The following is a 25,630-nucleotide window of genomic DNA, read 5'->3' on the forward strand; positions in this document are numbered from 1 at the left end:
TTGGGGGCTCATCATCATCGCTAGATGATGAGGAGGACGCGGATGACAACAGGAATGTGGGGTCACCCTCATCCTCACTGGGACTCTTGGAGTCAGAGGCAAGCTGGGCGTATGACTCCTCGGCCGAGAACGCGGGCCATAGGGGAGTGTGTGTCTGCGTGTGTATGTGCGTGTAAATCTTTATTTGGTGTGCGTGTGTGTGGGGGCACGGGTGTTCACGAACTCACCCTAAAACTAACAAAAATAAATAAATAACTAAAAAAAAAAAAGGAAAAAAAATTTGAAAAAGAAAATTCAAAACCGCTGATCAACCGTCCGAAGTTGATCAGCAGTGGGGTGTGCGATGCGCTAACAGTGGCCGGACGCTAAAAGTACCAGCCACAGTCAGCGTACACAAAAATTTTTATAAAACAATCCTGCACCCCAAAAAAGTTGGGGGTGGGGGGCAGGCGGCAGCACCCCTGGGGGGGTCTAGGGTCACACAGCTGTGGACCCCAGACACCCTAACTTAGGGTGATGCAATCAAAGTTTACCAAACTAACTATCCCTTTATTTTCCCTGCCTAACCCAAACTTTCCCTATGCTTTCCCTAAGTACCTGCTGGATAGATGGGGGTGCTGGGGCCCAGATCGGGTGGGGGTCCTGGGGGCACAGATGGGGTGATGCTGGCTGCTGACAGATGTCCTTTTAAGATCATGTTCGCAGAAATGTCTGCAACAGTTTTCAAGCTGTACATCAGAATGTAAAAATCCATGTACATGCAGGAAAAACAACCCCATTTAGATTCACAAAAGGATTTACATGGTGTGGCTGTGCATTACTGTGTGTGTGTGAACGATGCCGAGCAATACTTTAGTTTACTATATTATAACTGAGCAGACATGAACTGGCTGTCATATCCAGTGATACCACTTTACCATTAACTTAAAGCGGTTTTCTAGGCTTTTAATATTGATAACCTATCCTCAGGATATGTAATCAATATAAGATCAGCGGGTGTCCGACACCTAGCACCCCTGCCGATCAGCTCTATGAAGGGAATGCACGCACCGTACGTGCCTGCTGACTCCCCTCTCTCTTCCTGCTTGCTGCTGCCATGTCTATGGCAAGCAGGAAGAGACACAGGAGACGGCAGGTACGCACAGTAAGGCTACTTTCACACTTGCGCTTGATCGGATTCGTTCTGAACGGATCCGATCATATTAATGCAGACGGAGGCTCCGTTCAGTACGGATCCGTCTGCATTAATAACTTAGAAAAATTTCTAAGTGCGCAAGATGCCTGAGCGGATCCGTTCAGACTTTCAATGTAAAGTCAATGGGGGACGGATCCGCTTGAAGATTGAGCCATATGGTGTCATCTTCAAGCGGATCCGTTCCCATTGACTTACATTGTAAGTCTGAACGGATCCGCTCGCCTCCGCACGGCCAGGCGGACAGCTGAACTGATGCAGTCTGAGCGGATCCGCTCCATTCAGACTGCATCAGGGCTGGACGGAGGCGTTCGGGTCCGCTCGTGAGCTCCTTCAAACGGAGCTCACGAGCGGACCGACGAACGCTAGTGTGAAAGGAGCCTAAGTGCATTCTCTTCATAGAGCTGATCAGCAGGGGTGCAGGGCGCCGCCAATCTGATATTGATGACCTATTCTAAAGCCAGGAAAACGCCTTTAATCAGCGCTGAGCTATTGGCTAGTGGATTAACTTCGAGCACTCCATCTGTTAAGGAAATACTGTAATGCTTGCGATTTCATAATCTTTTTAAGACTGATGTATTCTTACATATAGTAATGCCTGTTGTCATACATTTCATAATAGGGATTTACATTGTTAGGAGATTAGTGTCTTAACACATTCAATGTAAATAGCAGCATTGTGTGTACATAGCATTGTGATCTGCCACAGACTGAATCCTGCAGAAAATGACTAGGGAGAACAATACAGAATTGAATTTTTCACCAGTTAAAAAGATTATAATGTATTTTATCTAAAAATGCACATATTGGACCCAAAACTCAATTCATTAATTCAATTCAAGTGAAGTTAAACCATAAACGGTGAGGGGAACGCCCCATCTGCCGTGCAGAGGATAAAAGAGAATGTTGTCACCAATTCCTGTCGCAATGGGTAGATTAAACTTTCCATTGCATCTTGTACTGTATGTGTTTGGGGCTTCTAGTCTTGCATTCCAGATGACTATTTTGTGTGCCCGCCTAGCTTTTTTCTTTATCAAAAGTGAATCAAACGAAAACTAGCAACCAATTATTTTCCAAAGGCGCTCTAAACAATGAAAGGTGGAAACTGATTGGCTGCTATGGGCAAGTACGGCAGTTTTTCTTTTCACTACTTATGATAAATCACCCCAACAGTGTGTACAAGGTGGCACTCTTCAAAGTGGGTAAATGGGATGTTACTTGTCCCTATTGCTCTCTCATGGCAAACACCTTGACAACCGCCACCATACATGAATGGCAGAAGTCATCTCTTCAAAGATGGTGCCCGTTCCGAAGCAGTGTGAGTGCCATTTCCTTTGGGTACCTGCACCCGGGGCTAATGTCTTCAATCAGCGATAACACTGATCTCTTTGGACCCCCTCAGATGTCATGGCCCAGGAGAGCTGTGTTCCTGGGTCTTGAATGGCTCCCCCTTGCAGCGATAAGGAGAACGATTGGTTGTCTCTGAAAGTCTTGGTCTCTCTGAAGAAAGCTTTCAGAGTTGTAGTTCCTATGGAGCCCAACAGGTGGCAGAGCTCCCTTAGAACATAGCATATCTGCAAAGAATTGCACTAGCAATTCAATGCAATGTATTGTAGAAGCAATCTAATGATTGCTTCTTAGTGCTGTTTCACGCAAGTGAGTCCATTGCGGGAATCACGCTCCGTGTGTTAGCGTGATCCTTTGTTCTGGACACTGCTCGTCTTCCAGGAGTGCACGGCATTATACTGATTTATAATGCTATGTGGGAGTGCACATAGGCAAGGATGCGCAGCAGCTCTTGTCCACTGTATATCTCTACTGCAGCGGTGGCCATAGCCCCTGGATACGAGCAGTGTATAATGTAATGGAAAAATGAATCCAGCCAGCAAAATAAGCAATATGGACAATCACAATACATTAGTAAGTGCCTTGTATTAACTTTTTCTACATGATAAATGCCATTTGCTGAAGTGACACAACCCCTTTAAACAATCATTCCCTGAAAGCGTGAACAAGAGGTAGTACCCAAATAAGAGGCAACCCCATCATATGTCTCTCCCTCACACAAAATGCCCTATAAGCAATTATGTACAGTCGTGGCCAAAAGTTTTGAGAATGACACAAATATTAGTTTTCACAAAGTTTGCTGCTAAACTGCTTTTAGATCTTTGTTTCAGTTGTTTCTGTGATGTAGTGAAATATAATTACACGCACTTCATACGTTTCAAAGGCTTTTATCGACAATTACATGACATTTATGCAAAGAGTCAGTATTTGCAGTGTTGGCCCTTCTTTTTCAGGACCTCTGCAATTCGACTGGACATGCTCTCAATCAACTTCTGGGCCAATTCCTGACTGATAGCAACCCATTCTTTCATAATCACTTCTTGGAGTTTGTCAGAATTAGTGGGTTTTTGTTTGTCCACCCGCCTATTGAGGATTGACCACAAGTTCTCAATGGGATTAAGATCTGGGAAGTTTCCAGGCCATGGACCCAAAATGTCAACGTTTTGGTCCCCGAGCCACTTAGTTATCACTTTTGCCGTATGGCACGGTGCTCCATCTTGCTGGAAAATGCATTATTCTTCACCAAACTGTTGTTGGATTGTTGGAAGAAGTTGCTGTTGGAGGGTGTTTTGGTACCATTCTTTATTCATGGCTGTGTTTTTGGGCAAAATTGTGAGTAAGCCCACTCCCTTGGATGAGAATCAACCCCACACATGAATGGTCTCAGGATGCGTTACTGTTGGCATGACACAGGACTGATGGTAGTGCTCACCTTTTCTTCTCCGGACAAGTCTTTTTCCTGATGCCCCAAACAATCGGAAAGAGGCTTCATCGGAGAATATGACTTTGCCCCAGTCCTCAGCAGTCCATTCACCATATTTTCTGCAGAAGATCAATCTGTCCCTGATGGGTTTTTTTTGGAGAGAAGTGGCTTCTTTGCTGCCCTTCTTGACACCAGGCCATCTTCCAAAAGTCTTCGCCTCACTGTGCGTGCAGATGCGCTCACACCTGCCTGCTGCCATTCCTGAGCAAGCTCTGCACTGGTGGCACTCCGATCCTGCAGCTGAATTCACTTTAGGAGACAATCCTGGCGCTTGCTGGACTTTCTTGGACAAGCCTTCTTAACAAGAATTGAACCTCTTTCCTTGAAGTTCTTGATGATCCTATAAATTGTTGATTGAGGTGCAATCTTAGTAGCCACAATATCCTTGCCTGTGAAGCCATTTTTATGCAACACAATGATGGCTGCACGTGTTTCTTTGCAGGTCACCAAGGTTAACAATGGAAGAACAATGATTTCAAGCATCACCCTCCTTTTAACAGGTCAAGTCTGCCATTTTAACCCAATCAGCCTGACATAATGATCTCCAGCCTTGTGCTCGTCAACATTCACCTGAGTTAACAAGACGATTACTGAAATGATCTCAGCAGGTCCTTTAATGACAGCAATCAAATGCAGTCGAAAGTTTTTTTTGGGATGAAGTTAATTTTCATGGCAAAGGACTATGCAATTCATCTGATCACTCTTCATAACATTCTGGAGTATATGCAAATTGCTATTATAAAAACTTAAGCAGCAACTTTTCCAATTTCCAATATTTATGTAATTCTCAAAACTTTTGGCCACGACTGTATATATATACACACACAGTCATTGACAAAGGAAGGACCAAGAAGGAGTTGTTGGAATCAAATAAACCTTTATATATGTGAATGTAATGATACATCTAAGTGATTACAATATTAGAGTAAAATGATAATTTATTGGAGAAAACTGGACACTTGAAAGAAGGTTCTAATACCCTGTTGAGGCACCTCTTGATACAAGATGAGATACAGTTGGAAATGGAGACATACAGGTTCCATATGATATCCTGAAGCACATTTTTCCACAGATGTTACAGCTGGTCCGGTAGATCCTGCACATTGTAGGTTGCTGAAGCTGGTGTCCAAGCTGGTTTGATAAATGCTCCCAGATCATCACACCAGCAGTTGGGGCAGTGTGTCTCTCCACAGCAAAGGCAGGAATGAAGTGCTCACCACTAGGCCTCTATACTTGAACCTGACTGTCTTAGGATCCCAAACAGAACCTGGATTCGTCACTTAAGACAATATAGTTCCAGTTTGTAGTAGTCCAGGTTTCTTGTTCACGACAGCACTGCAAATGACAGCAATGGCGGCTGGATGTCAAAGGCAGGACATGTAATGGGTGCCATGACACTGAATTTACTTTTGCTAAGGGCCTGGAAATGGTCCGGGAAGAGAGCTGGGGGTGTGTGGATGATAGACAACACAACTGGGAGCTGCTTGTGCTTGTTGGTAGATTAAACAATCCTCTCTACTGGTGGTCATCCAGGCCGCTTGTCACCTGTTCCTCATGCGTGGCCTCACATAACCACTGCTCCCTACACCTCCTAACAGCATGGTCAAAATAGCCCAATTTTTTTAAATGACCATCCTGCTTCTCTCAGTATCAATGATGTTCCCACTCTCGAAGTCTGTCAACTGGGCAAAATGTCTTTGAGTGAGTCGTAGAGGCATATCCAGCAGTAAACAATGTCTCAACAAGAGGTTCACTACCAAAAAGTAGCCTCTGAGAGCCTTTTTATAGGGCAGCAGAGGAAGTACTTTTATGTCCTCTTTTAGCAAGACTCAGTGTCTAATCAGACCACATCTATAATCATTTACAATATCTGCCTAAGACATAACTTCATGCAGAGCCTTGCGGCAGCCCGACATTTCTATCTGGCTCTGTTATTTTTTTGTCAATGAGTGTTCATAGAGGCATTATAGGGCATTCTGTGTAAGGACAAGCACCGACCTGTAGAGCTGGTCATGCACATGAAATAAACATAAGCCAAACCCACCAATTTCGTCGGCTGATTCTGCTTATCTCATGCATATGGGAGCCTGTCAATTGCCTCGTGATGGCAGATTTTAGAGCGATTGAGCACACTGAATCTTAACATGCCTAAGGGTCCATTCACACGTCCATAAGTGTTTTGTGATCCGCAAAACACGACTACTGGCCGCGTGCATTCTGCATTTTGTGGACCGCACATTGCTGGCCCTATGATAAAAATGCCTATACTTGTCCGCGATTACGGACAAGAATAGGACATGCTCTATCTTTTTTGCACACTGTGTGCTGTACGCATGTTTTGCAGCCCCATTGAAATGAATTTTGCAGAACGGATGTGGAGCCAGAATGACGGATGTGAGGATGGACCCTAATCCTAATTTCTTTGAAAGGCAAGCTGTCGCCCACCTCTCGTCACTGAAATACGCGAATCCTCTTAAGGTACTAATACACCTTCAATAGCTGTCTGCCAAACAACTCTCGACTCCATATATATGCTCGGACGACTGCATATGGTTTTCCCATGAGGAGAGAGGAGGAAACTGCTGACAAACATCTGAGAGAATAAAAGGAACGTTCTTTCCCTGACAACCAAAAGCAGCACAAATTACAAATGGCATATTCAAGTGTACTTATTGCCATACTTACTAAATAGCAGTAACTTTTCTCCACATTCCAGCAGAAATCTGTCTAGAGTAACACAGTAAATAATAGCAGGGGGATGCAGCTGCACAATGTGTCCGGGAGAAAGCGGAGAGGCGGGAGCATAGCTCTCACATCTCACCAGGAAGAAAGTTTCACACAATATTTATGGCCGCACTACATCTATATATGTAAACCCGCCTACCAGTCATTTTTTTAAAGACACTTTTGAAAAGAATTGCATGGTTAACATTGAATCTACATGAAAAAGTGAATCAACTTAACCAAGATATCAGCTATACTATACTGATCCTGAAATACAGCCTGCAAATACAATTCTGCAGCCGTCAGAGCTAAAATCTCCAAGTATTTCTCCTTCGCTCAATGGGCCAGACTTATCATTAGCTCAGGTCAGAATAATGGAGTGAAAAAGTCCCCAAAAAAGTCTGCGACTTTTTTCTGCTCTGCACTATGCTCGCCAGTTTTCTGAAAGTGGGCGTGTTTTCTTATGTAAATGAATCTCTAGACAGATTTACTATTGGGACTATTTTAATATATGCCTATCTATATCAATAGTAGTATGTGGTAACATAGTCTCCACCACTTTCTCATGTATTCTGTTGTTCCTTTCTAGATGAATTAGTCGTACCACCCTTCACTACGTTGGGTCATCCATAGTATCCTTTTCACGTTATGGTATAGTATCCATGTTTTCATGTTATTATAGGTTATCTTTCTGATGTCTCCTATGACTGTTTAATGTCTTTTGTCTATATGTCCATACGTCATATATCATTATCATCTATCCGTATTGATGTCCCTTATGTCCTTTTATCTTTTATGTCTTATTCTCCCTCATAGATTAGTCCGTTTTCATTCTATCCTATTTTACCCTACATCAGGCATTGCGATACTGTACTTTTCAAATATCCCTTACACTCATAATGGTACTCACAGCGAGGCTTGATACGCACCTATACCATCTGCGCATGCGCAACACTAACACCTCAAGCGAGGCTTGAGGTGCATCCATATCAGACATACCGGATCCTATCTATAAACAGAATGCGCCATGACCCTCATTACCGGACACACTCCTTCAAATAAGGGCGCGCGTCCTGAATCTCAGAGGCGCATCCCAGACAGTGCTACTGCACATTTCACACTACGCCCACATCCTGGACATCCATCCTTAAGCGGCAGAAGGTAGGACAATACTAGTCTACTTATGACAAATTAACCCTTCCTGTATACTGAGCATATATGACCTATAGCCATGCTTTATATAGTGTGTATCCTCCTTACCTCATCTCTTGCCTTGTGCTCTCACTCTCTCCCTTCCCCCTTCTCCGTTCCCTTCCATCTATTAATGGATCCACTGCCAATTCACTTTATCCAGGTTAGATCTATATACTGGTATTTAATTGCAGCATAGGGATATCCTATCCTAGTACTGTTGAAATCATCTTTTATCATGACAACATCTGTGCTCCATTTCTGTAACGCTGCTGATGCCCACGGACTTGTAAGCATTCTATGGACTGCTGTTCACATGAACATTATATTCCTTAACATGTTCTCATTGGAGATGGGATCGGAATACATTACCTGCACCAAGGATATGTCTGACCACTGATCGATTGTTGGACAAAATTACAGAATTCTCTGGACCTTAATTATTGCTTTTTACTTGAATCACTGCTTTATACTTATGTGCCACATTCTATGTCACTTGCTATGGCACACTTTATAAATATGTATATATAAGATGTGTTTATATTATTTTCTTTTTTTTCCTTTTGTTTTGCTGTAGTCTGATGAAGGCTAATGTATGGCCGAAACGTCATGAATTTTACACAGCCGCATATGTCTATTAAAAGATTCCTTTTTGCAATGCTATTTGCTGGAGTTTTTACATTACTATTGAAACGGGATGGGAACCCGACTTCCAGCGGCAAACGGACGGCAGAGTGCCACGAAGTTTTGCTTATACGGGACTATTTAAAAAGTCGCAAAAAAGTCGCAATTTCACTCCAGTGAGGACCATGCTTATCTTATGAGACTTTAATAGAACATGCGACTTTTTCATAAAAACGTGCGACTTTTGTAAAGCTGCTTACTGACGGATAAACTGCTACCGTCAAACCACATTTATTACAGTCTTAAAGGGCCGATCATAAATCTGACTTGGTTAAAACTGACTTTAGCCATATGTGAAAGTGGAGTAAGCTGTAATGATAAATCTGGCCTATTGTCTGCACAAAGCTTGCTCTGCTTTACTCAAGTATGGCACTTACCCCAGAAACTGGACAGTTACGTATGTAGGAAAAACCGACTCTCCCACTGCATTATAGATACTCAGCAAAGTGGTTAGGGGCGTGTCTGACAACCAACTTGCTGACTTGGTAACCAGAACTGTGAATAAAGCTGTCAACTATTACACGGGCTGTAAATTCTTAATTAGGAAACATTATTTTTTCTTGTTCTATTCCCATAAACAAATTGGGTAATGCACCGGTCTAACAAATACGATCTTGCCGTAATATATACTTCCCAGTTTTAAAGAAACCACCTAAATGTAATAGTAAAGTACTTTCCAGATATCCATATTTTCCATAAAACGTTGCACAATATCACATGGAAATATAACTACACAACTGGCAGCATTGTTAAAAGGAACATAAAACAGAGTTTAAGATAACAGTGTAGAAAATTGAGACCATATCCCTTTATTGTCAAACTCAACATTCACAGGTTGTCTGAGCAGAAGACAAGGATCAGACAAAATATGAATTGCAGAAATCTCACCTGATAAGCTGCTCCATGTCCGGTTGATGTCTCGTAAGGCTTGTTTTTCGGATATGGCCCTTTTGATCTCATCTAGAACCAGGTTCAGCTCCTTGGAACGTTTCAGGTTCTCTTGTTCAGCAGCGTGCAGTCGATCCCTGAGGGCCAGGAACTCCCTCTGATAAACATCCACCACATCACCTGAAAAAAAAGTAGACAAGTTAGTTTAGAGCAACCACAAACGCTCAATAAGTGAACATATACAGTATGCCCTGTAGTGAATAGATACTCCCATGAGAAGTTTGTGAAAGCTTGATGGTTTCTCTTAGACTTGTGTTTCACTAGCTGCTGCCATGTGGTCCCTTGGAAGTTCTCCTGAATACCCCCTACCTGGAGACCAGAAATGTGACAGCGCAGGTATGGGATTATTTTTCAACAATCTCCCAGAAAAATTGGTATACTGGTTCAGAGGTTGCCCTGTACTAGGCACAAAACAGTTTATATTCGGAATTAGTTTACCTAAAAAGTTGAGGGAGGAACTTATATATACTTAATTACTAATCTTGACAAGTGCATGCTTTTCAGGACATCCTGCAAACCAGACCACTAAAGGGGCCCTGTCTAAAAGTTGGAATTTTTGGGGGTCCCCAAATAGTTGGACCATTCCCAGGGCAGGACTTAAAGGGCTTCTCTCAAGATCGTGGAAGGGTAAGTACTGCTTCAACTTTCTTCCTTCTACAGGCTAGCTGAAATGGAGAACATAGGTAAAGCCCTGGAGAACTCCTTTAAACGTTCCAACTTTGGCCGTTCACATGTTGATAACTTACTGCACTGACAATTATACTGCCGTCTCAACAAACTCTTCCCTTATTTTCTGCTCGCTCAACGTTGGTGCACGCTTTGGGTGATTTGCATTCTTTACATGAGACACTGAGGATATCTGATGAAAAGACGAATAAAAACACCTAATGTCTACATTTTAGGAGCTCAGATGTGATGAGAGTATCTGTCGGAAAGCTTGTAGATGCAGCTCTAGACTACTGTCCCCAATATGACTCAATAAGTGAAATATTACGAACCATTTGTGATGGATCTCATATGAGTATTTACTGAACAGCGTACCACAGAATGATATGACGGAGGCTCTAAACAGTGGATATAAGGAGCAGGGAAATATCCACCAGAGTAAAGCCTCATGCACACGTCAGTGATTCACGGGCGTGTGCTGTATATGTTCTCCACGGACAGCACATGTCCCCATTCATTTTAATGTGTGTATTCAGACATCAGTGTTTTAGCACGGTCCGGGTTTTTAGCACGGATCCATGCCCTACTTTGTCCGTGTTCGCAGATCCATCACATCCATTGTAGTCTATGGGTTCGTGAAAACCACGGATGCAACACGGATGCCATCCGTGTTGCGTCCGTGTTTCACGGATCATTAGGAAGAGATGCTTTGAAAATTATTTTTCAGCTTTTCAGTGTCAGTGAAACACGGATGACACATGGACAGCAAAAAACGGGCACACGGACCACACACTGATCCTTCACGGACAGCTTCACGGATGCATCACTGACCACCTTCTAACTGATTTGAGCACGGACACGGACGTGTGAATGAGGCTTTATTGCTTCATTTTCCACCATATAAACTACATGGTTTATACAGTATGAAAGTAATGCACAACATATAGCCTCTGCCCAAGTACTGATATTCTGAAATATCTTCAGGCAATTTACGTCAAATTATGGTTAGATTGTTCTTTTTAGCTTTTTTTTTCAACTGAAATTAAACAGTTACGAAAATCATATAAAAAGTTTTATAGAACATCACTTTCAGCAAGATTAAAAGCAAATCTACAATTTTTTTTTTTTTTATAAACATCTTTAGAGCCAACAGCGAATATGACAAAGTAAACTGTGATAATGTGTGGTAAGAAGCAAATCTACAATTTAACCGAGTTCCATTATAATCAGCACTTTAAAGGGAACCTGTCACTAGGATTTTGTGCATAGAGCTGGGGACATGGGCTGCTAGATGGCCACTAGCACATCCGCAATACCCAGTCCCCATAGCTCTCTGTGCTTTTATTGTGTTAAAAAAAACGTTTTGATCGATATGCAAATGACCTCATATGTGTCCTGTATCCGGAGAGGAGTTCAGCGGAAAGAAGTCCAGCGGAAAGGAGCCCAGCACCGCCCCGCATCCTCCGAATCTCCTCCTTGCTGGCTGACGTCACAGAGCTGGAGCGCCGAAATCTTGCGATGCGCGAGCTAGCGCATGCGTAGTTCGTTCCCTGTGCTGATGCCAACACAGGGAATGAACATGATGCCGACACTGCGCATGCGCTAGCTCGCGCTTCGCAAGATTTCCGCGCTCCAGCTCTGTGATGTCAGCCAGCAAGGAGGAGATTCGGAGGACGCGGGGCGGTGCTGCGCTCAGAAAATTGGAAATATGGATCAAAACGTTTTTTTAACACAATAAAAGCACAGAGAGCTATGGGGACTGGGTATTGCAGATGTGCTAGCGGCCATCTAGCAGCCCATGTCCCATGTACCTTAAAGGGAACCTGGTGACAGGTTCCCTTTAAGGTAATTTCAATATCCCTTGTTATACCTCTAGTAAATACTTTTAATAACCTCTGAAAGAGAAAATAATGGCTTTTTAAGGCGACCCAGCAGATCTGACAAAAATGTTTCTTTATCTGCAAATAAAGCATTCTGCAGTGAAGGACACCAATTATTTAACAGACTCCATAACATATTCCATGGTCATAGACAAGATAAATGCCCACTAGACTTTCAAGGGCAGGCAACGCAGTCAGTGCCACAGAGGCCTCATTTTTAAAAAGGGCTGTCCAGGAATGTAAAAAACTTGCCTAAGTGAACAGCCAGACAGTCAGGCTTTTGGACGCCAAAACCAGGAGTTAGTGAATAAAAAAAAGTATCCATCCTTTATTTTCTCTAATTTTATGATCCACTCCGGATTATTGCTTCCAAAACCATGTGGCAGTACCATAAGAACGGATATGGTATAACATAAAAGAATAACACTCCAAAGGCATACTGATAGGGGCCTTATATTGTGAGCCCCATTGGGGACAGTTGGATGCTAATGTCTGTAAAGCGCTGCGGAATATAGTAGCGCTATATAAGTGCATAAAATAAATAAATAAATAACCATTACTCTGGAGGCCCGTGACTGGCTGCAGTGCTCATGTAAATTGATGTATGTGATGTCAACGCTGTAGGATCAGTGGGGGACCACTGGAGAAGCAGGGGATTTAATGGGAGAATAATGGTTATTTTCCTGTGTTCTACCATTGTTTGCTCTTAAAGACAACCCATTTGAACAATGCATTTTTTTATCAGGAGGATAATTAGGGTACTTTCACACTTGCGTTGTTTGATTCCGGCAGGCAGTTCCGTTGCATGAACTGCCTGCCTGATCAGGCAAACTGTATGCAAACGCATGTCATTTTTTCTGACTGATCAAGCATTTTTCAGGATCCTGATCAATCTGAAAAATGCATTGCAATACCTGATCCGTTTTTCCGGTGTCATCAGGCAAAACGGATCCGGTATTTATTTTTTTCTAATTTTTAAAGGTCTGCGCAATCCGGAATACCGGATCCGTCAATGCGGCAATTTAAATGCCGTATTCGACACCAATACATTCCTATTGAAAAAATCCGGCATTCAAGCAAGTGTTCCGTTTTTTTTGTCCGGAGATAAAGCCACAGCATTCTGCGGTATTATCTCCGTCCTGAAAAGTCAAAAAGACTAAAATGAAGACATCCTGAACGGAATGCTCTCCATTTAGAATGCATTAGGATAAAACTGATCAGTTCTTTTCTGGTATAGAGCCCCTAGGATGGAACTCTATGCCGGAAAAGAAAATCGCTAGTGTGAAAGTACCCTAAGCTGATTACACATATCCTGCTGCAGGGACCCCAGGCCATTGGCTGGAATCTGGTGGGGTAATCTATTAGCAAGTGCTCAGTTCACCCTGAACTGATGGCTGCCCCTGAAGGAGACGCTCTTGACTGCCTCTTCCTGCACTGGTTAGCATACGCGGGTCCTGAACAGAGGCTCTATTCAAATATGTAAATATTCAAGGCACAGTGCTAGTGTATGTAGGGAAACTTTTTTGTGGAATGGTAACATTCAGTTTCCAATGTATTAATTTCCAGGAGGAATAGCACAATGCAGAATTCTAAGAAAAGATGTTTCAGAATTGTGACAAAGACAAATATTTACTAAAACAGACATGTTAGAAGAGCTGACAAGTTCTTCAAGAGTAAGTTCTTTAAAGGGTAACTGTCATGTTTTCATCCAATAATCAATTTTAGCATATGTTACTGCTGCAAAAGCATTATGCATAAAGCAATCTTTAGTTCCTTCACATACCACTGTTTTCCTTGAGTTTTTCCCTTAGTTACGGCTGTTTAAACATTTACAATGGAGGACCTTCTCAAGATGACTCCTCTGCCAGTTCTCTGAGGCCAAAACTGCTTTCCCTCACTTCCCATACACACTAGCTGTAGTCAGCAGCTCCCTGCCAGCCAATCAGATTGGATTACTGAGAGACACACCTCCTCACTCTGAAGCCTAATGCAGGCATGCAGTGTGAAGGACCGCCCCTCTGTTTTCCTGTCTTCTTAGCCAGAGACAGACAAGTCATAGCAACTGTCTTTTAAAGGAACAGTGGAAAGGGACAGAGGACATTAAAAGGGGTTGTCCGAGATTGAGAAGATTGGAGTATGTGTACAACAATGCCCTAAATGTTACAATTGTGCCTGTCCTACCTTTACCCGACATTTCTAATGCCCAGTTTTCAAATCTCCAACTGTCAGACAGAAGTGCTGTTTTTCCAAGACTCAGTGATGTACCGGGTCCCTTTCTGCCAAGCGAAGCCTCTTCCGAAGCCCGGTGACGTCACCCTCAGCCACATTAATTATTCAAAGTGCCTGGATGGGCGGTAACAAGGCGGCAACCTATTGTGCTAATCTGAAAAACACATGGTGCAACAGCACTCTACAAACCAAAAGTAGAGTACAAAAGTATATTACATTGCAAATGCTATGCTAATAACTTAGAGATGCTTAGCAAATACATTTTTTTCTACAAAATCATTTGAGCCCGTCTGCCGCACGCCAAGGCGATCTCTATAAAACGGGTCCTAACACTAAAGCTCACCTGTTGGGTGCCATAACAGCGACCATGAAATTCAGGAAGTGCAGGTCCCACATGCATGCTGGGCCCCTTTTGATTTATATCTGTGTGGAGCCAAAATGGCCTTCATTGAATACAGGGACTACAAATACCAGCATGCATGCTGAGCAGACTATATACTCATGCTCATTCAAAATCAGCCTGTGAGGCAGAAGAGGGGCTAAAGGAGTGCACGACCATAGGAGTCAGCCACAACTCCTATATATAATACTACGAACACCAAAGGTGGGGAGGGATCAGCACATCCCAATGCGCATGTGCAAGTTGCTTGTGGCTGCAAATATACATCTGAAAAACACATAATGCAACAGCACTCTACAAACCAAAAGTAGAGTACAAAAGTATATTACATTGCAAATGCTATGGTATGCTAATAACTTAGAGATGCTTAGCAAATAAATTTTGTACAAAATCATTTGAGCCAGTCTTATAGAGATCGCCTTGGCGTGCCAAAATGTATTTGCTAAGCATCTCTAAGTTATTAGCATAGCATTTGCAATGTAATATACCTTTGTACTCTACTTTTGGTTTGTAGAGTGCTGTTGCACTATGTGTTTTTCAGATGTATATTTGCAGCCACAAGCAACGTGCACCTGCGCATTGGGATGTGCTGACCCCTTCCCCCCTTTTGTGTTAAACCTATTGTGCTAAGCCACGCCCCTCCGGTCTGATGACATCACCAGGCAGGGCGCTTTATTATGAATGAAGGAGGCAGAGCAAGGAATATTAATGAGGGGGCGGAGTCACAGCAGAGATGATAGTCATTTGAAACCACGTGATGCCGCGCTGCGCTGGGAACCACAGTGCAGTGCGGCAGGAAGGTAGGCAAAAATAAACATAGATGTAAACAATGCGTGGGGGACCGTTGGAGCAATGTAGAAATGGTGAAAATACCTAAAAACATATGGGGGGACCTTGATTCAGCTGTTTAAAAAAATAATAATTTGATCCCGAAAAACCCCTTTAACCACTTCAGCCCCGCTAGGTGAAACCCCCTTCATGACCAGAGCACTTTTTACACTTCGGCACTACACTCCTTTCACCGTTTATCGCTCGGTCATGCAACTTACCACCCAAATGAATTTTACCTCCTTTTCTTCTCACTAATAGAGCTTTCATTTGGTGGTATTTTATTGCTGCTGACATTTTTACTTTTTTTGTTATTAATCAAAATGTAACGATTTTTTTGCAAAAAAATGAAATTTTTCACTTTCAGCTGTAAAATTTTGCAAAAAAAACGACATCCATATATACATTTTTCGCCAAATTTATTGTTCTACATGTCTTTGATAAAAAAAAAATATGTTTGGGCAAAAAAAAAAAAATGGTTTGGGTAAAAGTTATAGCATTTACAAACTATGGTACAAAAATGTGAATTTCCGCTTTTTGAAACAGCTCTGACTTTCTGAGCACCTGTCATGATTCCTGAGGTTCTACAATGCCCAAACAGTAGAAAACCCCCACAAATGACCCCATTTCGGAAAGTAGACACCCTAAGGTATTCGCTGATGGGCATAGTGAGTTCATAGAACTTTTTATTTTTTGTCACAAGTTAGCGGAAAATGATGATGATTTTATATATTTTTTTTCTTACAAAGTCTCATATTCCACTAACTTGCGACAAAAAATAAAAAATTCTAAAAACTTGCCATGCCCCTCACGGAATACCTTGGGGTGTCTTCTTTCCAAAATGGGGTCACTTGTGGGGTAGTTATACTGCCCTGGCAATTTAGGGGCCCAAATGTGTGAGAAGAACTTTGCAATCAAAATGTGTAAAAAATGACCGCTGAAATCCAAAAGGTGCACTTTGGAATATGTGCCCCTTTGCCCACCTTGGCAGCAAAAAAGTGTGACACATCTGGTATCGCCGTACTCAGGAGAAGTTGGGGAATGTGTTTTGGGGTGTCATTTTACATATACCCATGCTGGGTGAGAAAAATATCTTGGTCAAATGCCAACTTTGTATAAAAAAATGGGAAAAGTTGTCTTTTGCCAAGATATTTCTCTCACCCAGCATGGGTATATGTAAAATGACACCCCAAAACACATTCCCCAACTTCTCCTGAGTACGGCGATACCAGATGTGTCACACTTTTTTGCTGCCAAGGTGGGCAAAGGGGCACATATTCCAAAGTGCACCTTTCAGATTTTGCAGGCCATTTTTTACACATTTTGATTGCAAGGTACTTCTCACACATTTGGGCCCCTAAATTGCCAGGGCAGTATAACTATGCCACAAGTGACCCCATTTTGGAAAGAAGACACCCCAAGGTATTCCGTGAGGGGCATGGCGAGTTCCTAGAATTTTTTATTTTTTGTCACAAGTTAGCGGAAAATGCTGATTTTTTTTTTTTTCTCTTTTTTCCTTACAAAGTCTCATATTCCACTAACTTGCGACAAAAAATAAAAAATTCTAGGAACTCGCCATGCCCCTCACGGAATACCTTGGGGTGTCTTCTTTCCAAAATGGGGTCACTTGTGGCGTAGTTATACTGCCCTGGCAATTTAGGGGCCCAAATGTGTGAGAAGTACTTTGCAATCAAAATCTGTAAAAAAATGACCGGTGAAATCCGAAAGGTGCACTTTGGAATATGTGCCCCTTTGCCCACCTTGGCATCAAAAAAGTGTCACACATCTGGTATCGCCGTACTCAGGAGAAGTTGGGGAATGTGTTTTGGGGTGTCATTTTACATATACCCATGCTGGGTGAGAGAAATATCTTGGCAAAAGACAACTTTTCCCATTTTTTTATACAAAGTTGGCAGGTGACCAAGATATTTTTCTCACCCAGCATGGGTATATGTAAAATGACACCCCAAAACAGGGTGGGGGGGGGGGGGTGACAGCCTTACCAGGGGGGGGGGGGTGATCAATGACAGGGGGGTGATCAATGACAGGGGGGTGATCAATGACAGGGGGGTGATCACCCATATAGACTCCCTGATCACCCCCCCTGTCATTGATCACCCCCCCTGTAAGGCTCCATTCAGACATCCGCATGATTTTTTACGGATCCATGGATACATGGATCGGATCCACGAAACGCATGCGGACGTCTGAATGGAGCCTTACAGGGGGGTTATCAATGACAGGGGGGTGATCAGGGAGTGTATATGGGTGATCACCCGCCTGTCATTGATCACCCCCTGTAAGGCTCCATTCAGACGTCCGCATGTGTTTTGCGGATCCGATACATGTATCCATGGATCCGTAAAAATCATGCGGACGTCTGAATGGAGCCTGACAGGGGGGTGATCAATGACAGGGGGTGATCAGGGAGTGTATATGGGTGATCACCCGCCTGTCATTGATCACCCCCCTGTAAGGCTCCATTCAGACGTCCGTATGCTTTTTGCGGATCCGATCCATGTATCCGTGGATCCGTAAAAATCATACGGACGTCTGAACGGAGCCTGACAGGGGGGTGATCAATGACAGGGCGGTGATCAATGACAGGGGGGTGATCAGGGAGTTTATATGGGGTGATCATGGGTGATCAGGGTTTATAAGGGGTTAATAAGTGACGGGAGGGGGGGGGGTGTAGTGTAGTGTAGTGTAGTGTGGTGTTTGGTGCGACTGTACTGACCTACCTGAGTCCTCTGGTGGTCGATCCTAACAAAAGGGACCACCAGAGGACCAGGTAGGAGGTATATTAGACGCTGTTATGAAAACAGTGTCTAATATACCTGTTAGGGGTTAAAAAATTCGGATCTCCAGCCTGCCAGCGAACGATCGCCGCTGGCATGCTGGAGATCCACTCGCTTACCTTCCGTTCCTGTGAGCGCGCGTTCACAGGAAATCTCGCGTCTCGCGAGATGACGCATATATGCGTGACTGTGCGCCAGCCTGCCACCTCCGGAACGCACATGTGCGTTAGGCGGTCCGGAGGTGGTTAAAAGGGTTGCCTGGGTTCAGAGCTGAACCTGGACATACCCATAATTTCACCCAGACAGCCCCTCTGACAAGAGCATTTCATGCTCCGATGCGCTCCCTTCCCCAGCGCTGGATCACGCAGGGCAAGGGCTCTTTTATTTACAATAACACTGTCGGGCGGAGGCTTCTGCCCAGCAGTGTGCTCGGTGACGTCACCGGCTCTGATGGGCGGGCTTTAGCGTTGCCCTAGCCGTTTTACAGGCTAGGGCAGCGCTAAAGTCCGCCCATCGGTGTCGGTGACATCACTAGGCTCACTTGCAGCCCTATGGAGAGCCCGGTTCGTCACCGGAACGCTAGAAAATGCCTTTGCCCTGCGCGATTTAGCAGGGCAGAGGAGAGCATCGGAGCATAAACTGCTTCGATGCACTTGTCAGGGGGGCTGTCTGGGTGAAAATGGGGATATGTCCGGGTTCAGCTCTGAACCCGGACAACCCCTTTAATGAAAGCTGTTATAATAAGGTAATACAGATCTTTTGACACCATTGACAGGCTAACTCAGGTAAACATGCCTACATTTAATAAACTAGCAAATAAAATAAAAATATGACAGTTACACTTTAAGATCAAGTGCTAAGTGAAAATTAGACCAACAAGGATACAAACATTTCCTTATTCTTAAAAATTGGACACACTAACCTAAGATCATATATAGATTTTTTTTCTTCTTTTTTTGTTATGTAAAATTATTACAAATGTATTCCTGACTGCTTTAGAAACATTCAAGGGCAAATTATTACGTCTACATGCTTTATTCTCACTTGTAAATGTAATATTTCTACAATATTTCAAGTGGTACTTCAATTTGTAAAAATCCACGAACTGGCTCAGCCTCAGATCTACTACATTAACTAGGTTGGTTAGTATAAACATGTCTAATGCATCAAATACTTGCAATAGACACCACTATTTTTTAATTATTGAAAATATAAAAATATAAGCTGTCCAATAAACCTAAATCGATTCTAAATTGTGTGCTGTATAATCTGTGTTTCCATTACAAAGCTCAAATCCCCTGCAAAGGCTTTTTGGCGTCTGTTTTTATTAATGCAGCTTCAATGCTTCACAGTACAAACCAACTGCAGAATGCCATTCTATGATAAATCCGACTTTGTCAAAGAGCATCTGTCAGCATGATCAACCCTATTAAACCAGGCATATTGCCTGGTAGAGTTGATCATGATGATTAAATTGATACCTTTCTTTTGTTTGTTGAACCACTGCCAAGATATCTTTAGTTTTAGTTATATGCTAATTTGTTGTTTCAAGGGCAGGGATCAGCAACCCTTGGCACTCCATCTGCTGTGAAACTACAACACCCAGCATGCAAACATGCTCAGCAGTTCTTATAACTCCTATAAATGTGAATGGAGCATTTTGGGAATTGTAGTTTCAAAACGGCTGGAGGTTGTGAATCCCTGACCTAGGGGCTTATTGTAGTGCTTGGGGTACTACTACTGCTACACCCCCTCCTCTTTAATTAACAAGGTTAGACCTCTCATCTAGCCCTGTATTTTCTTGCCTGTTCTGTGGCTCACAAATAGTCATTGGTGGTCCAGTTTTACTAAGGTATACCCAATAAACAGTATACACTGACACCAATGACTACTTATAGCATACCACAATAATGCTGGACCACCAATAACTATTTGTGCGCCACAGAGCAGACACGAGAATACAAGGCTAGATAAAAGGTCTTTTCCTGTCAATCAAAGAGGAGGAGGAGTATACAGGGAAGCGAGGGGTATAGCAGTAGCAGTGCTCCAAAAACTACGGCCAGTCCCCAGGTGCTCAAAATAACTAATTTGCATATAAATAAAAGTAAAGATATCTTGGCAGCGGTTCAATCTAGAAACAAAATAAAGCTAGCAATTTAATCAGCGTGATCAACTCTTCAGCTCCCCTAGCTTAAACACCCTCAATGACCAGACCACTTTTTACACTTCTGCACTACACTACTTTCACCGTTTATTGCTCGGTTATGCAACTTTCCACCCAAATGAATTTTACCTCCTTTTCTTCTCACTAATAGAGCTTTCATTTGGTGGTATTTCATTGCTGCTGACATTTTTACTTTTTTTGTTATTAATTGAAATGTACCGAAATTTTTGCCCAAAAATGACATTTTTCACTTTCAGTTGTAAAAAAAGACATCTATATATACATTTTTCTCTAAATGTATTGTTCTACATGTCTTTGATTAAAAAAAAATATTTGGGTAAAAGTTATAGGGCCAGATTTATCATTAGCTGAGGTCAAAATAATGGAGTGAAAAAGTCCCCAAAAAAGTCCCAAACGCTAAAACTACGCACAAATTTGCGACTTTATTCTGTTCTGCACTATGCTCACCAATTTTCTCAAAGTGTGCGTGTTTTCTTATGTAAATTAATCTCTAGACAGATTTACTATTGGGACTATTTAAAAAGTCGCAAAAAAGTCGCAATTTCACTCCAGTGAGGACCATGCTTATCTTATGAGACTTTTTAATAGAACGTGCAACTTTTTTATAAAAACGTGCAACTTTTTCATAAAAACATGCGACTTTTGTAAAGCTGCTTACTGACAGATAAACTGCTACCGTCAAACCACATTTATTACAGTCTTTAAGGGCCGATCATAAATCTGACTTGGCTACAACTGACTTTAGCCATATGTGAAAGTGGAGTGAGCTGTCAGAGTCATGATAAATCTGGCCCTTAGCGTTTACAAACTATGGTACAAAAATGTGAATTTCCGCTTTTTGAAGCAGCTCTGACTTTCTGAGCACCTGTCATGTTTCTTGAGGTTCTACAATGCCCAGACAGTAGAAAACCCCCACAAATAACCCATTTCGGAAAGTAGACACCCTAAGGTATTCGCTGATGGGCATAGTGAGTTAATAGAACTTTTTATTTTTTGTCACAAGTTAGCGGAAAATGATGAATTTTTTATTTTAATTTTTTCCTTACAAAGTCTCATATTCCACTAACTTGTGACAAAAAATAAAAACTTCCATGAACTCACTATGCCCATCATGAAATACCTTGGGGTGTCTTCTTTCCAAAATGGGGTCACTTGTGGGGTAGTTATACTGCCCTGGCATTTTAGGGGCCCAAATGCGTGCAAAGTAGTTTGAAATCAAAATGTGTAAAAAATGGCCTGTGAAATCTGAAAGGTGCTCTTTGGAATGTGGGCGCCTTTGCCCACTGTCACGGACAGTGTATAGGAAACAAGACAAAGCAACATGCATATATGACTGAGTGGATCCAAAGCTAAGGAACCAAAAGGGAGACCCCTGCACAAGACCTGAGACTTTCCCTGGCTGCTCAGCCTATGCAAAGATCCCAGAGGTGGATGGTTGCATATCCACGTACCTCGACTATATAACCCCTGAACACCCTACAATAGTGAGGGGACACGACCGCCGGCTCCCTACACCAGACACGGAGGGAGTCAGGGTCACCTGGGATCCAGCAAACAGAAAATAACAGATAAATGTTCAGCACTTAACTTTGTAGCAGACTGGAAAACAAGATCAGCATGCACACACACTCCAGGAAGTAGTATAAGCCGCCCAGTAATGCATTATGGGGCGGAATTTAAAGGGATACAATCAGTCCGACTACATGACAGCTGAGAGAGGCTAATGAGATGAAGAACTGAATACCACAACAAAGAGAACTCAAGGAGGAGGTTCTGAAAGGCTTCTGTCAGAGCTTCTCAGCTGTCTGGTTGTGACACCCACCTAGGCTGCAAAAAAAGTGTCACACATGTGGTATCGCCGTACTCAGGAGAAGTTGGGGAATGCGTTCTAGGGTGTCATTTTACATATACCCATGCTGGGTGGGAGAAATATCTTGGTCAAATGCCAACTTTGTATAAAAAAATGGGAAAAGTTGTCTTTTGCCGAGATATTTATCTTACCCAGCATGGGTATATGTAAAATGACATGTATTACTGTACTGTGGCGGCAGCAGGGAGTGCACGGCGTCATAGCAACCAATGACGCCGTGCGCTCCTGCTCTCAGCAGGAATCCAGGCCGCGGTTCCACAGACGGCTCACGGCCGTGAAAAACGGCCTTATCAAAACAGCGTCTAATATACCTGTTAGGGGTTAAAAAAAAATTGCATCTACAGCCTTCCAGCGAACAATCGCTACTGGCAGGCTGTAGATCCACTCGCTTACCTTTCGATCCTGTGAACGCGCGCGCCTGTGTGCGTGTGTTCACAGGAAACCTCGCCTCTCGCGAGAGGACGCGCCGGCGTGTCCAGGAGGAATAACAGGGCCGCCGCCAGGACGCAATCCTGTGTACGGCGGTCCTGAGGCGGTTAAAAGGGTTTTCCGAGATTTTAATTCTAATCACCTATCCTTAGGATAGGTCACCAGTATCTGATCAGTGGGGTCTAACACCCGTGACCTATACCAAACGGCGAGCTCCTGTGAGCAACACGGCTTTCTCCATGCTCACCGAGCAGAGCACCGTACATTGTATAGCGCCTGTGCTTGGTATCGCAGCTAAGCCCTATTTACTTCTATGGGGCTGAGCTGTGCCTAGGCCAAGTGACCGATGAACTTGTCATCACTGGTTTAGGAAAAGCTGAGGGAAGGCCACGGCGATACTGCAAGTGCCGCTGCCATTTTGAACAGCAGATCGGCTGGGGTCCTAAGTGTTGGACCCCAACCAATCAGACACTGATGACCTGTCCAGAGGATAGGTCATAAGTATTTAAATCTTGGAAAACCTCTTTAATAAAACCTATTACAAAAAGTGTTTTTCAGCTCAAAATACATGTAAGGCTACTTTCACACTGGCGTTTCTAGGTCCGCTTGTGAGATCCGTTTCAGGGCTCTCACTAGCAGTCTGCAGTAAGGGTACAGAGGGGAGGTAACAAGTTGGGGGTGCGTACCTGCACAGTCTGAAAATGGCAGCACTGATTGGATAGAGTCAGTCTGTGCAGGTACACCCCCCCCCCCCCAACTTGTTACCTCCCCTCTGTACCCTTATTGCAGACTGCTAGCAATTCATTCATAACTTCTAGTAGAAAGAATAAAGGAATGGTACAACATACAGACATACGAATAGATGCTCCCGAATTGTTATTACATGGGAAATGCATGTAGCTATTAAACAGGCATGTCAGGGTGGCGGTGAAAGGTCCTCTTTCAGCGACACTTCTACAGTCTTTCCTGTCCTGGGATCCAATTATCTTGTTACCATATTTCACTCTCTATTTCTCATACATGTTAAGGTACTTCAGCCACTACTTTATAACAAGCGTTACACTGTATCTGTTTTATGGAAGGTCACTCAGAATATTAATCTTGCAGTGTAATTTTCTTTCCAGGCCAGGAGTGATTTTATAATCTTGCAAATATTATTTTTCAGAAGCAACTAAACTGCAGAGATGACATTTGCTGCAAAGCGCGACCATGCATTACCGGACACAAGTGGGACATTCGCCTGGTGTTTAAAAAAAACTCAGGCTACTGGACACAAGCAGTCACTACAATACCATGAGATGGATCACAATATACAATATATGCATCTGCATACATCAGTCATGGCCTGCTCCCTGGCTTTAGTCACAGCTGCCGCCACTGACGTCCAAATGCATCCAGACCTGGCACCAATCAAAGTTCCAAAGTTGTTCTAATCTGCCAGGGTATAATTCGACATTGACCTAAAATAATAGTAATAATAGGAAAAATGATATAACATAAGTAAAGAGAGAAATTTCAGTAACGAGGAGTTCTGTGAAGATCAAGCTGGTGACATCCGTGATGTTACATTTTCCCTAGCCACCTGTCAGTCAAGAAGCTCTCACAAATTCTCTTTGCTTGAACAACCAACCTACAAAGGGTGAAATGAAAAATTCACGTACAGTGAAGACATGAAAGACTAACACAGGAGCATTCATAATCTGCTGGAAAACGCCAAGCTCCCCCTGTCAAATATAGATATTGAGACTCAACAGCAAAATAAAAAGTAGTTTAATTTCCTTCTTCACAGCCCAGCCGAGGCGGCTTGTATAGAAGTGTCATTGCCTGCTTAATTCTGCAGCACATCAGACTATCAGAGTATCAAGAATCCCAGGTTTCATTGTGCTGGAGTAGCAATGTACATTTCTACTGACATATGCCTGTTACAGGAGAGATGGAGAAGTCCCTGCCATTTAATGACTGCCACCTAAGTGGCCAACAGTGGGATCTTTTCTTGGGGCTGTTAGAAGTATCACCAGTTGCTGCTCCCAGTAGATTTATTAAGACGTCTCATGCTGAGAGATGCGAGAGTTGAAGCTGCCCAGAGGTTGTTAGGATCCGAGAATGTCCTCACTCGGAGTGTTCGTGCCAAATATAAAAATCACAACGAGATGATCCATTTCAATTGCTCAGCTGGTATCTGGAGTTTGTAAAAAGGAGGCCAGAGTGAAGGCAAAGTGAAGATTTTCTCTTTTTGTTTGTATCCTTTGACAACCAATTAAGTATCCTTGTAGCATCTGGCTCTTTGTACTAAAATCTTGAAGGGGTTTATATCATTGGTTTGGAAGAAAATAGCAAAAGTAAGCAACAGAAACATAGTTAGTGCCTACATAGCCAAGTACCAAATGAGGGGTCCAGTATCATAAAATCAGGCTTTATTATACAGATACCTAATTGCTCGTGCTGCATTGAGGCCAAAGAGGTTTCAGGTGTTCTTCATCTTCATCCTATTTCTAATTAGCAATTATAGAACCTGCGATACCAGACACATCCCATGGACAAGTGTGCCACTGTTTCAACCCCTATGATCCAAAGATCCAGCTGATTACACAAAATGTTTTTTCTTCTCTTTCACACTGAGTCTGCCTGAGCTTTCTAACAGGAGGATTTCCTGGTGGGAATCGTGAGTCACCAGGTGTCACCAATAGGCTCCAATGTTACAAATGTATACTGTAAATGTAAATATACTGCACGGTACACTTTTTAAATCGGCTGCCTTTGTATGGAATGGGACAAT

The 25,630-nt window shown here is 42.9% G+C and overlaps 1 protein-coding gene across 2 annotated transcripts in view; it reads right to left on the minus strand.

Moving 5' to 3' along the window:
- The window catches only part of MGAT4B (alpha-1,3-mannosyl-glycoprotein 4-beta-N-acetylglucosaminyltransferase B), a 444,527-nt gene that overhangs the window by 216,717 nt on the left and 202,180 nt on the right, over positions 1–25,630 (minus strand). For both annotated transcript variants that reach the window (XM_044281108.1, XM_044281109.1), the window contains exon 2: positions 9,510–9,689. In XM_044281108.1, the coding sequence (XP_044137043.1) occupies positions 9,510–9,689 (180 nt within the window). The remainder of the gene's footprint in view (positions 1–9,509; positions 9,690–25,630) is intronic.

The sequence above is a fragment of the Bufo gargarizans genome, chromosome 2 (genome assembly GCF_014858855.1).
Source record: "Bufo gargarizans isolate SCDJY-AF-19 chromosome 2, ASM1485885v1, whole genome shotgun sequence".
NCBI classification, from domain to species: domain Eukaryota; kingdom Metazoa; phylum Chordata; class Amphibia; order Anura; family Bufonidae; genus Bufo; species Bufo gargarizans.